Raw genomic sequence first — 14,745 nt, 5'->3', positions numbered from 1 at the left:
TATACTATGCCTCTCAAGACTATTAACACTGTTAATTTTATATGACCTTTTCAAGATACATTATGGACTCAACACGAACTGGGAAAAATAAACAAGAGAAGTCTTCTCCACACAGGAGCTAGAATTCTGGTTTTGTGCTACAAGTGAGGTCAAAGTCTTTTCTAACTTCACTATAGAAAATTATCAACTTGATTAATTTATATACCTGATGTAAATTGAATACATGAGTAGCAAGGTGTTCTCCTATCGAATGTGGCAAGAGTAAATATGACTCTCCTTCAGAGACAACAGGTATTAACTATCTATAATGAAATTCACAAAGAACAAACATTACTTACCAAAATAACAAATCTATCAGGTTAGGTCATTCCTTAATTCATCTGTCCTGATGGAAGGAATATTTACTCACTGGAAATTGTATGAACAGAAAATTTTTTTTGCTATTGTTTGCTATATGAGCCTAAGGCCTACTGCCTTGGGAAACTATCCATATGGAAATCAAAGGTTTCCAAAGCACATTTAAGGTTGTAATGGAAAAAAGTCTATCTTTGTGTATGGCTTCATGCAGGGTCAGGGATGTTCATGGCACTATTTTTCAGGAGCTTTAGGACATTCATCCAGGAAACTTTAGCTATTACAATAAAAGATACTTCTATCAGTGCATCTCCTTTCCACCTGAGCAGGGGCCACTTTTGATTTTCAATAGCTAAGAGACAGGTGCTCATTTTGAGACAGAAATATTATAATAATAATGATAATAATGGCTAACATTTATGTAGCACTATATTCTAGGCACCATGCTATGTTTTATAGTATTACCTCACTTGATATTCATAAGCATTCTGGGAAATATTCCATTATTAACCTCATTTTACAGATGAGGAACCTGAGGCAATTTGGATTAAGTGACTTGCCCAGGGTCACACAGCTGGTAAGTGTATACCAACTATCAAAAACTTCCCACTAAAAATTCATCATAACTAAATATCCACAGAGATCATTATATGGATTTTCTAGCTTTTCAGAACTAGTTTATTTTCCTATGACAACAATAATGATTAATAATAATAATAACAACCATTATTTATATAGGATCTTAAGTTTTAGAATGTGCTTTACATTTATCAAATCATTTAATTTTCATAACAACTCTGTATGTTAAATGCCATTATATTCTTATTTTATAACTCTATATTATAGCTCTATCCATTTCCACCTTATTATATCTCAATCAGAAAAGCCTTTAGAAACCACCTTGTCCAAGCCATCCTGAAAAGAAACTCTTTCCATAGCATAACTGATAAGTGGGACATATTCAAGGCAGAATCAACATATGAAAAAGTCTCACAACAATTACCCCAAACTCTCTGAAAATGTAGTAAGTTGCTTGGGAGGTGATGGGTTCCTTATCTCCATACTTGAAGACTTCCAACAGTAGGAAACCCATGACGTCCCAAACAACCCATTATACTTTCAGATGGTTTTGGTACTTGTTGGCTTTCCCATAGTTGGCTTCTGCCTTGAATTTGCCTCTGTGTTACATGTATCCATTGCATCTAAGTTTTGCTCTCTGAGGTGGAGGAGAGCAAGTCTTGTACAGTTCAGTAGGAAGCAGAGTGTAGAAATAGGATTTGAGTCCTGGTTGTTCCTTTCCCTTGCTATATGACCTTGGAAAATTCACTGAATATCTCTCATCATTGGTTTACCTCTCTGGAAAAAAAGAAATGACTTATCCTCAAATTTATAGCAAGACTGAAAAGAACATGCATACAAGTTCTTTGGAAAGATTTTAAAAGTTGTATCAATGCAATAAGTGATTATTACTGGATATTTAAATCTGTTTATAGTTTTGGTTAATTTCCTTGTTATTGTATCTTTTTGATCAGTTAAAAGAATTGGAATGTTTGGTTGAAAAAGAGTAATGAGGATGGGAGGATATATCTTTTTTAAGTATTTAAAGGGTTGTTTGGTGGAACATCATTTAGAGTTGTTCCTCTTAGCTCCCCACCATGGTCTTAGGGATGGGAAAGCAGACCAATATAAAGAAAAACAATTCTCAATAATCAGAAACAGAATACTTATCTCAGGTGGTGTAAGTTCACCATCAGTGGAGGTATTCCAGCAGAGTTTAGATGATCAATTGCAGAGACATTGTAGAAAGAATTTGTTTTCAAGTACAAGTTAGACTAAATGACCTCTGAGATCTCTTCCAACTCAGAAATTCTATAATCATCTTTTTTAGTTTTTAGATTTTTTTTTTTTGCAAGGCAATGGGGTTAAGTGGCTTGCCCAAGGCCACACAGCTAGGTCATTATTAGGTGTCTGAGGCCGGATTTGAACCCAGGTACTCCTGACTCCAAGGCCGGTGCTTTATCCACTATGCCACCTAGCCGCCCCTGTTTATTTATTTATTTATATCAATTTCTTCCTATACGTAGCAGAAAGGGAGCTAGATTAAAAGATGATTATAGGGGCGGCTAGGTGGCGCAGTGGATAAAGCACCGGCCTTGGAGTCAGGAGTACCTGGGTTCAAATCCGGTCTCAGACACCTAATAATGACCTAGCTGTGTGGCCTTGGGCAAGCCACTTAACCCCATTTGCCTTGCAAAAAAACTAAAAAAAAAAAAATTAACAGCTTAATAGCAATGGAAAAGTTCTGGAAGGAAACATGATACTATTCTTCTGTTATTCAAGCCCAAGAAGTGCATATATATATGAACTCCTGTCATAAATTGTTTACTTAGGACTATTATTTACTAAGAAGGCATAATGTCTGCATACCTGTGTACATTGTGATCCCATAAATGTTTCTCAAACTACATACACAGAAAACAATCTATTATTATTTAGAAAAAGAATGAATATCTGAAATCTTGGTCAGCTAGAAAAGACTAAACAATGATGCCACAATCCCAATGCCTGCCCAATATCAGGAAATGTTAAGAATCTGAACTCAATTCTTAAGAAGTAAATTCAGAAATCATTAAAATCAGAATCCAAAAAGTGCTTTCTTACCTGAAGGTGATTGCTACTTACTGTTGACCTCTCAATTGGGAGAAGATGGCTCAACCAACAAGTCATAAACCCTATCAGGTACCAGAGGGAAAAAATTGGAAGTATGGGAATTTCATACACCATTAGCATTTGTTCTCTTTTGTGGATAGTTCTGACAAAAGTCAGAGATATAGTCGTCTTGAGTCCTGGTTATCAGGTAAGGCTTTTAGAGGCCAGCCTATGGCAACATGTGAAGGAATTTAAGTAGAACTTCTTGGCATTGAGTTCCAAGTGTTAAAAACCTTTCCCAGATGCTACCACCCAAAGTTTTGTTTTAGAATTTGATTTTATCAAGCCTATAGCAATGATAGCTATGAAAAAAAAAATACAAACAAGCCACACATGGAATTCTCTATGAAAAAAACACACTCATACAATCAGACTCTAAATAGAAAACTAGAATTCTTCAGAGGTGTTTAGGAAAAGTGACTACGTCACTGTTGACTGCCATTCTCTTCCTAATGACTACTATGATATAGGGAGTGTGAAAAAGACTTAAGGAAAAAAAGTAAATTTATAAGCCTGAATTTATTTCTCCATCCCTCAAATTCCTTCATAAATGCTAAAACTAAATAAGCAGGAATAACTAGATGATGTAATTGGAATGACTTGGGTAGACTTTGCTACCCACCAACTGACTATGAACACTAAATCACTTGAAATTTCTGAGTCCTACTTTCTTCATGTCTAAAAGAATATTGGCATTACCTACACCTTACAGAGTTGTGAAGATGCTTAATAAACTGTCCATTTTTGTTCAGTTATGTCCAGCTTTTCATGACTCCATCTGGGATTTTCTTGGCAAAGATCGTGGAACAGTTTGCCACTTTCTTCTCCAGCTCATTTTATAGATGAGGAAACTGATGCAAACAGGACTAACTTTTTTTCCCAGGGTCACACATTTAGTAAGTATCCGAGGGCAGATTTGAACTCAGGAAGATGTCTTCCTGACTTCAGACCCAGACTCCACCCTCTGTGCTACTTAGCTGACCCTAGTAAACTGTAAGTTACTATATGAAAGATAAATGGGTATCATTATAATAGAATACCAAGGTTTCAATCTTTGATATAGGTGCTCTCACAAAGTTTGTCTTATAAGTACATATTCTAAAACACTTTGTTATGCCATGGCTTTATTTTACCATGACAAATAACTGAATAATAACTAAATAATAATAACTAAAAATGTTCGCAATTGACTTTTCACTATTCAGGTAGACTTGACGCTACTGAAAATAGTTCAGTCATTTCAGTTGTGTCCAACTCTTCATGACTCCATTTGTGATTTACTTAGCAAAGATACTGGAGTGATTTGCCATTTTCTTCTCCAGCTCATTTTACAGATGAGCAACTGAGACAAATGGGGTTAAGTGATTTGCCCATGGTCACACAGCTAAAATGTTTCTGAGGTAAAATTTGAATTCAGGTCTTCCTGAGTCCAGGTCTGGCACACTAGGGCACCTAGGTGACACAGTAGATGGAGTACTGGCCATGGAGTCAAGAGGACTGGAATTCAAATCCATCTCAGAGACACTTGACATTTATTAATTGTATGACCTTGGAATGTCACTTAACCCTGACTGCCCCACATCTTGAGCCAATACTTGAGGAAATACTATAGAAGATTTTAGATATTGTAAATCAGACAGGACAAAAACTGCAAAGTCTCATTCATAAGATTTGAAGGCCTCTAAAATTCACTCCAATCTAAGACCTTTTAAAAATGCTTCTTTTTTATTCATCTCACAAATTTTTATTATATTAATAAATATACTGTAATTCCATAAAAGGAACCACAACTCCTGAGGAATGGACAAACCCCTAAAAGTTACATACCTGGCATTTTTTAGGCTGGAAATTCTTTTAAGACACGATGTGAAAATTATACAATGTTTTAATTGAATGGATTATGGTTCAAATATACAATAACAAACAGCTATTAATGTATGAAGTTAGCTCAAAGAGAATTAAGTCTACACTGAACATATGTGGAAAAAGATATTTAATTGTAAAATAGAAAAGTAGACCAGAGTACAGTTTTAAGGGTAATTTCTTTCTTATACAGTATAGGTTATCTAGAAGATTTTCAGGTTTAGATAAACATTTCATAAAGCAGTGAAACAAAAAAGCAAAGCAAGGGGGGAAAAAGGCCTGAACTTATGGTTTACTGGGGGGAAAAAACCCAAAAGTGAACAAAAAAGTCAAGATCTAATCATTTGCCTAACATAGAATTTAACAATTTTATGATAGAGCAAGTCACAGCACATACAAGTCTGCTTTTATAGTGAAAAGCAATAATGCTAGACAACAGTGGCATCAATGAAGTATGAAAAGTTCTTGTCCTACATCCAAGAGAATATGTTTTTCATAAGAATGGCCAAGACAACATCTGGGTCTTCTAGTCTCCTGGGGGCGGGGGGGGGGGGGGGGGGGGGGATCCTTGAGAACATTTCAGAAACCCACTTGTGTTGAGTTTTCCAAAAACATTATCCTACAATCCAGTGCCTGGAAATGTTTTCATGTGGAAGTCATGATAGAAGGCACTGAGTACAAAGTTTTCAAGCTCCCTATGTGAAATTTTAAAAGAGCACAGGGTTTGCAAGTTTAAATTACATTGCAAACTGCTACTTCCAAGAACACTGTCATTCCAATAGAACCAGCTGCTAGCTTACTTAATTTCAAAGACCTATGGACTAAAAGTTTTTCTTCTGAATAACTTTCATCATCTTTGCAAAAAAAAAAAAACCTATGCAAGTGATGCACTTTGAAATTATAAAAACATGCAGAATATGTACAAACTGAAAATTTTAAAAATATTTGCTTCATATACAGGTAAATCTACTCAGATATAGCTGAAGTTAAACAAATATAAAAGTTTCACTTTCTAAAAAATGTTTTCAGATAATCTGAGACAACTACTTAAAGCTATACAAAGATTTCCTTAGAGAAATCTACTCTTTAGGTAGAGGCCTGGTTGATACCTAGAGAAATAATTCCAGAATCAGTTCCACCACATAATTATTATGCAAATATTTGGTCTAATCAACAAGGATCACCCTTAAAACTGTTCTGCTTCTGAGAAATTAAGATTCATACTAAAATCAAAAGGAATTCACAAAAACAGTGGATTATGTTTCTGGATTTCTTCAACCATCTTTTATCAACTCATTTTTGAACTGTAAAAAAAAACAAACCAACTATTTACAGAATTCAGTTTTAAATACTTTTCACACAACTTCTAAATTCATAGTTTATGTTACAAGAAAATTCAGAGCTCATGGCTTAAGTCCAATTATCAACCTGTAAGTCTCTTTTCTCTATGCTGGATTCCCATGACTGTATTTATATGGGGTATACAGTTCAAGATTGTAATTCTTTTCTTGACTCAAGGTAAAATCAAACTATATTGTCCATTTCAATTACACTGCTTCTTTGTTAGTCTGGAGACGGGTCATGGCCTCTAATTTCTGCCTATAGGCTTCTGCTTCCTGTTCTTTCTTTAGAAGTTGCTGCCGATATTTTTGTGCTTCTCGATTTGCTTCATCCAGTTGTTTCTGAAGTGCTTCTCGCTCCTTAAAAAAAAAAAGGGTTCATCAATCTTTGTGCAAATGTTTAACTTGAAAATGCAAAAGATCCAAAGTACCAGAAATAAATAAATCTAAACTACTTAATCATGAGTGAATACAGTACCAAGTATACCTTCACACAAAAGGATGGGGGTGGGGGTGGGGGGGTAAACTTATCTGACCCATAAACAAACGTAAATCCTGGAATACTTGTCTTTTCCATCTCAATCAACAAATATTTACTGAGCACTTACTGTAGATTCCATATTGTTCCAGACCTTGCAGAAGACACAAAATAATATCAGACATTCTCCCTGCACACAAAGTGCTTAGACTTTAGTTAGGGAGACAAAACTATCATAGATGAAACAATTGAGAAGGGTAGTATACAAAAAGCTAACTGGTGTGGCTTCATGGAGTTGGAGGATCTGCACTAGGTCTACTCTACATAGAATGAGTGCAATTTTGATAGGTATTAAAGTCAGATAAGGGAATTCACAGAAGGAAAAAAGTTAACAGTTGTCATTTGTATCACTCTTTAAGGTAGCAAAAAGCACTTTGTAGGTATATTATCTCAATTGTTCTTTCCAATTACTCTGTGACTTTTTAAAATGAGTATTTCTTTATGATGATTCAAGCATGTATAAAAACACACACACACAGCTCTACCAATTTCTTGAGAGCTTAATTTTTCAGTACTATAAGTTTAAGTGGTGTAGTGGAGGGGGAAAAAAAAGCTCAGAATTTGGAATCAAAGGACAGGTATTACTTTGATTATTTGGTGTTCCAAAGCATTTAGCACATTGCCTAATATAAAATAAATGCATAACAAATTTTTAATTCAATTAGAAATGGTTGAAAGTTAATATCCAAAGATAAGTAGATGGTAAGACAGCAGCTACCTGTCCTTGATAAATTTAAGTCTCCTGGTCAAGATGAACTACATCCTTGGGTAATAAAAGAAATGACAGATGTGATTGCTAAGCCAATGGCAGTATTATTGGAAGATCTTAGAAAATGGGAGAGGCACTACTAATACTAGAGAACATGGCAATTTTCAAATGTGCCAGTTTTCAAAAAAAGGAAGAGAACTTTTGTCAGTGAACTGGACTTTTATTTAGAAGAAAACTCTTGTATAGATCATTAAGGAAATGATTAATGAATATCTAAATAAGGAACCAATAATTACAAAGAACCAATACAAGCTCAAGATCAATTAATTTCATTTTCTGATAAAGCCACTAAACTTGTAGGTGAAGGGTATATTATAAATATAATTCACTCACATACTAGGAAAACATCTGAATATATTAACTCATACTATTTTCATGGAAAAGATGGAAAACTGTAGAATACAGTATAATAAATTAGATGGATTCAGAATTGGTTGAATGGTTTGATTCAAAGAATAGTGGTTAATAGTTCAAAGTCCATTTGACAGGAAGACTTCAATGGAATGTTTCAGGGATTTGTGTTTGTTCCTGTTCTATCTGACACACCAGTGCCTTGGATATAGGCATAGATGGCATGCTCATCAAGTTTTCAGAAGGTACAAAGCTAGGAAGGATAAGCTGACACATTGGATGACAGGGTCAGGATCCAAAAAGAAATCTGACACGTAAGAACACTGAGCCGATTCAAATCCCATGAAATTTAATAGGGATTAACATAAAGTCAAGAAGCTTGTATTAATAATTGACTTCAAAAGTACAAGATAGGGGAGGCATGCTTAAAAGGCAATTTGCCTAAAAGACTTGGGGATTTCAGTAAGTTGCAAACTTGCTGTGAATCACAGTGTGATTTAGTAGCCAAAGAAGTTAATGACACCTTGAAAAGTCATGGCTTCTAGAAACAAGGAAGAGACTGTCCATGTTGAACCCTGGTCTATTCAGAGCACATCTACAGGACTATGGTCAGTTCTGAATGCCACAATATTAAAAGGTCATTAATAAACTGAAGAGCATTCAGAATAAGGCAATCAGGATGATGAAAGGTCTTGAGTTCATGTTCCAGTAGTTGAAGAACTAGACTTGTTTTACGTGGCAAAGTATCATCTGGGACATAGAAGTGTGTTCGAGTACTAAGGTCTGTGATACAGAAAGGGAAGTAAATTTGTTCTATTTGGCACCAGAGGGCAGAACCAGGAGTTATGGGCAGAAGCTGACAGAGTACAAATTTAGGCTTAATGTCAGAAAAAGGTTCCTAATGATTAGAAACAGATCAAAATTGGAGTGGGTGCTGAGACAAGTGATGAATTTCCCCCCGACTCATTAGAGGCCTTCAAACAGAGGGTGGAGAACCATCTGGAAGATGTTACACTGAAGGATTCCTTTTGGGTATGGGTTTCAGCTAAATGGTCATAAAGGACTCTTCCAACTCTTGAATTCCATGAATAAAATTGTGTGTGGGTATGTATGACTGTGTGTGTGTGTGTGTGTGTGTGTGTGTGTGTGTATAAAGAATTAAAACTAAATGTGAAAGTAATACCAACCAGACCAAAATCTTAAAACTTATTCCATGGTACTCATATCACCTTGATTTAATTCTGCTGGCATGAAAATTTTCTTTAATAGAAATCAATTTTTTAAAAGCTTGTAAAAGTTTACTCATAGACCTCATGTTACTTCATATCATTTCTAAATACTATTTAGGGCAAAGATATTAACTTCAAAATGGAGGAATTTGAAACATGAAGAAAGCAAATAATTTCCCAAAGTCATTAATTTAGTGACAAAGACAATGCTTCATTACCAATGTTCTATTCAATATTTTATATACACTAAGCTACAATGCCTCCTTTCTGAATTCAAAGGGAATTTTATAAAATTCTGATCAGATTGATTATATTCATCTAGAAAAGAAAATCTATAAAATATTACATTTGATTCTAAAATTCCTCCAGGAAAGGTAGCTTGTTGAAGTGAATGGAATTGTGTTAAATAAGAGATTCAATCAGTTTAAAAAAAAGTTGTTTTTTTATTAAAGATAAAGGTAGGTCATATAAATTGGCAATTTTTATAATTGTACCTATGAAAACTCCTTATGAAGTCACTATTTTATAAAGATAATTGATATGCGCTAGTTACAAAAGCAAAAATATTCTGATACATACTATACAGTAAAAGTGAAGAAAATAATTATTTTAATAACCAGGACCCTTCCATGCCTACACCTTGACTAACAATTTCTATTTTGAAGAAATAAAATAGTCTCCTATTTGTGGCAGTTCAATTACCTTCTCTAGGCCTGTTTCCTCATCTGCAAACTGAGGAGATTGGACCAGATGACCTCTAAGGTCTCTTCCTGCTCTAAATTCAATATTCTATGGATGAGTTCTATTGAATAAACTTCTATTCAAGAGGAACTGATTCAATTCAATTAAATATTTGGGTAAATTAAATGACTAGTGAATAACCAGTTGCTTTCAAAATAAATGGACTGATCTGACAAAACTCAAACTACTTTGGCTGTTCTCTTCAGAATTTCTCCAAAACAATGTGATGACCCAGCATGGGACTGTTAAAAGAAGACAGGAAAATATCCTCTTTGTGATAGGGAGAGACATCATCTCTTGTTCATACCTGTAATGATGAATATATTTGAGATTATTAGGGAATTAACAAAGGGAGGAACCGCAGAAACCAAAGACCAAACAAAAGATCCTAATTAACTATCATAAACAAATTCTGTTGCAAAAAGCAAAGGCTAAAAGTACAGTACAGACAGAATGACATCCCTATTCACTCCATAGCAATAGAAAACATCCAATGATAAAATAAAATGTTAAGAAAAAAAGACTGAGTTTACTTGTAACACCCTAGTAAAAACACACCGGGTAAAAGACTCCTTACTTCTATTTCTGCAGATTCCACCCGATTTTCTATAATTTCAATACATTGTCTCTTGACTGGTGGCTCTTCACTTATAACAGTTTCTTCAGCTATATCTGTTGCTGGTACTGTTAATACTGAAACGATAGTACATATTTGTTATTTTAGGGCATGTTTATTAATAGTAAATATTAATAAAAATAAAATTTCCCTTAAAATTACTGACACATGTAAGTAACAAATATTTATTCACATATTCCAGCCTATACTGAAATGTGTTTCAAAACCTGGATTACTGACTTCAGTCTTTTACTTGATAAACTTTCTTGTTTTAATTTACTACATTGTACTTACTAAAAATACAAGGTTTTTTTTTTGTTGAAAGAGGAAGGAGGAGAATTAGTCCCAGAGTCAGGAAAATGTGGGTCCATGTCCCACTTGTCAGTGAATAAATATTTATTAAGCATATAATACATGTTGGGGACACAAAACAAAAGACAGTCCCTACTTTCATCAGACTAGATCCAGGGCAAGTCACTTAACCTCAGTGTGTCTGACAATTCTCAAAAACTTTAAGTTAAAGGAAAAAAGTCACAATTGCCAATATTATGCCAATGAAATCACAAGTCTGGCCTAAATAAATCAATCTTCTATATCTAGAATCAGTTAATTCTGTTGGAGACTATTTCATAAAATTCAGCTACAGCTAATTCTCAGTTAACTGGTTGGGTGGTTGGTTCATGTCCTTCGTTATCAAATAAGAACAAAATGTCATCACATTTGAGACAAATGTGTGTCCTCTGTATCTAACTCTGTATCTAACTCTGTATCCAGCTCTGTCCAATAAGCTTGCAATGCTCCACTACAGGTTGGGCACAAATAGTCCATGTGAACACCTGGTATGGGTACTCTAAACTAATGAATGGAACACTTCTGGATTGACTTTTCCCCCACATATTCAATGAAAGCAGGGAAATTTTAATATTACATACAGAAGATGTAATTAGAAAAGTTAAAGTAGCAGATAGAGTCCTGGACTTAGATTCAAGAAGACCTAATCTGGCCTCAAGATACTTTTCACTAGCTGAGTGATCCTGGGCAGGTCATTTATCCTCTATCTGCCTTGGTTTCTTCTTCTGTAAAATGAGGATGATAATATTAGTGCCTACTTCCTAGGGTTGTTAGGATTAAATGAGATAATATTTGTGAAGCACCTTGAAAACCTTAAAAAGCTATATATAAATATTAACAATTATTAAATCCAATGTTCAAAAAAATAGAATGCAAGATTTGATTTTTAGAGCTGTACCACAATTTCCCTCTTAATTAATAAAGACAACAGAAAATTAACTTACCTTGTTGTCCATCTGGCATAGTTACAATGATGGGCTGCCCTATTCCACTGGTTGGAATGGAGTGCAAGTTACCAAGTTGAATTCCATCTGTAACTATTGTTATGACTTGCTGACCCCCAGAGCTAACAACTTGCTGGATTGCACCATCTACCGATTCTGCCGTCACCACCTCCTCAGTAGCCACTACTGGAAAAAGAATTCAAAAGTATGTCAATAAACATCTAAACAACAAAAAATTTAAGTTTAAAAAAAAATAAACTTTTTTCAAATTCTGTGTTCTTCTTTTTCTTTAAATTTATATGTTGCACATCATTAACAAATATTTGTTCCCAAAGTCAAAAGATACAAATAAATCCTATTTTTTAAGTGTTATAGCTGAAATCAGATTATGCTTTTTCAGAAAACACCATCACTGCAATTTAAAGAATAAAATAAAGTTAAAAAGCTTCCCCTAATCTCTCTGACAAAGGCTCAATACTTTTTACCCTAGAGCCTTCCTTATCACTAGCACTAAACTATTTTCTTGCTCATTAACAATATGATCTCCAGCAGATAAAGGCTGTGCCTCCCACCACTGTGGGAGATGCAGATTCAAATAAAGTATACAAAAGTCCATGGCAGACTGTTTGTCATCTGAGAAGCAGCCTTGCTAAGTACAGAGGCTTATTACTAGACTATCAAAAACTCAGGAAAGAATTATGAATTTCATCAGTGGAAGGAATATCCAGATGAATGGAACAATGGAACTTAAGAGTACTGAAGTCAATCAAAGAGCTAAGGCATGAGGTAGATGCAAGGCTTGAACCCAGGTCTTCCTGGCTTTGAGGTCAATTGTCTACCCACCATGCCAAACTGTTCTCTAATATATGGAGTTTAACATTCTTTAGTTTTTGATGATATCATTTCAGAAACACAAATAGGAATTTTTATTTTAGGTAAATGAAAAATAGTAGAAATAAAGCAACTGTATTATTAATATAAACAATTTCCAAAAACTTAGAACCTCATGATCAATTTGGTCATTTACTTCCAAAAGAATGCTATAAATGTAAAAACCAACAAATAACAACAACAACAAAAACCAGTTGCTACCAGTTTTACTTAAAAGAATCAATAAATAAACCTGTTTCCAAGTGGATTTTCGTTTTAAGTGTCATGGGATAAGATTTTATGAGACAAAATATTTTTAATATAACTCCTGAAATATAGCACATATTTAATAAATGAATGTTGAATCACTGATTGGCACACAATGGACAAGTTGCAACAAATAAGCAATGTGAATTCTGAACAAAAAAGAGTGAAAGGTATCATTAGGCAAATGTATGATAGGAGAAGATGGAATCCATTTGCATCTGCTGCTTGGCTTGGTTTCAAACCCACAAACTAAGATGCTCCTCCCAGCATATACTCGTCACTTCTTTATTTTATTCTGAACTTACATGAGAAATAAAATAAACATTTCCATAATGTAGTAGAAATAGGACAAAAATGATGATTGCACATGAAACTGAAAGTCTATTATATGCAACTTGATATTTCTTTTAAAATATTATAAAATTTTTAAAAAATTAAAAAAATAAATAATAAAATTCTTAGGTTGCTTTCTTGTTCATTTTTCTTCCCTCCCCAGTCCTTATCCTAGAGATGGCTGTCATTAGAGACAAACAGACATGCATATATATAAAATCATCTATACATACTTCTATTTATCAGTTCTTTCTCTGGATGTAGATAGGGTCTTCTTTCATAGGTGCTTTGTAGTTAAATTTGTGTATTTATAATAGTTAAAATGACTTAGTCACTCAGGGTTGTTCTTAAAACAATATTGCTATTACTGTATACAATATTCTCCTGGTTTGGCTCATTTTGCTTGCTTGTTTGCTTCCTTCCTTCCTTCCTTTCTTCTTTCCCTCTTTCCCTTTTTCTTCCTTATTTTCCTCCTTCCCTTTTTCCTTCCTTCCTTCAAAAATAATAACACAACTGTTAACCAAAACCAACAGTAACCATCCTTGATAGTGTGTACCCTATTCCACATCTGTATTCTTTGCCTCTGCTCAGAGGCTTTTATGCTTCACTTTCAGTCCTGTAGGAATGAGAATAATTCATTATAATTTATCATAGTTCAACCACTTTCTAGTGTTGTTATTTACAGAGTGACAATGTAGGATACAGCAAAGAGTCTACAAGAGTTGGGTCTAAATACTAGCTCTGATCCTGGGCAATTCATTTAATTTCTCAGTGTTATAGACAACTTTGTAAGATAATAAATTACCCAAAAGGTACTGACCTGTATTGGTAGGCAGCTATTATCTACTGGATGCCCCCTATATAACATTGAAATCTCTGAACCGAGCCCTAGTCCTCTCATTTACATTATTATATTCATTGTATAAGCTCTTAGTTCTGCTTTACTTACTCTGCATTACTTAGTGTTATGTATTCTCATTTCTTTTAATTCCTTATTTTCCTCATTTCTTATATCAGCTCTTTATTTTCCTAGTATCTTTTCCAACTATGAGACAAAATCCTGTGATACAAAACTGTTCTGCAATATAAACTCCATGTAGCTATTGTTTATAGCTTGGGTAATACTGGCTAAAGAACTTGCTTCAGAAGGAGTTACCTTATATGCATTTCAAAAAAAGAAAAAAGCAAGGTACATTTCAATCTTGGTGTTCAAAGGCATATCTATGGCAACAGGCTTAGCCTCAAACCTGCTACTGTAGAATTTGACGATTATAAAGATTTAACCCCCAAAAGATAAAACTCAAAATATTGAGAGTCTTTTTGATTTCTCTAATTATTCTTATTTGTCCTTTAGACTATAATTAAGCTATATCACAAAGCACTTAAGAAATTTCAGGAGGAAAATCTTTTAAAAATAAATTAATGAAATACAAGGTATGAGTGGCCAGTCATAAAGCTACTAACTGTGTT

At 34.2% G+C, this 14,745-nt stretch overlaps 1 protein-coding gene across 4 annotated transcripts in view; it reads right to left on the bottom strand.

Annotated features, from left to right (window-relative positions):
- Positions 1–2,546: 2,546 nt before the first annotated feature.
- GABPB1 (GA binding protein transcription factor subunit beta 1) overlaps positions 2,547–14,745 on the bottom strand; it is a 92,322-nt gene continuing 80,123 nt past the window's right edge. For 2 of the 4 annotated variants that reach the window (XM_074234698.1, XM_074234699.1), the window contains exons 7-9: positions 11,806–11,991; positions 10,472–10,587; positions 2,547–6,626 (exon numbers count right to left, since the gene is read on the bottom strand). In XM_074234698.1, the coding sequence (XP_074090799.1) occupies positions 6,474–6,626; positions 10,472–10,587; positions 11,806–11,991 (455 nt within the window). In that variant the 3' untranslated portion in view covers positions 2,547–6,473. The remainder of the gene's footprint in view (positions 6,627–10,471; positions 10,588–11,805; positions 11,992–14,745) is intronic. The other 2 variants (XM_074234697.1, XM_074234700.1) reach the window with 1 other exon arrangement.

The sequence above is a fragment of the Macrotis lagotis genome, chromosome 4 (assembly GCF_037893015.1).
Source record: "Macrotis lagotis isolate mMagLag1 chromosome 4, bilby.v1.9.chrom.fasta, whole genome shotgun sequence".
NCBI lineage: Eukaryota > Metazoa > Chordata > Mammalia > Peramelemorphia > Peramelidae > Macrotis > Macrotis lagotis.
Note: the sequence above shows the minus strand (reverse complement) of the source record. Positions and strands in the feature narration are given on the sequence as shown.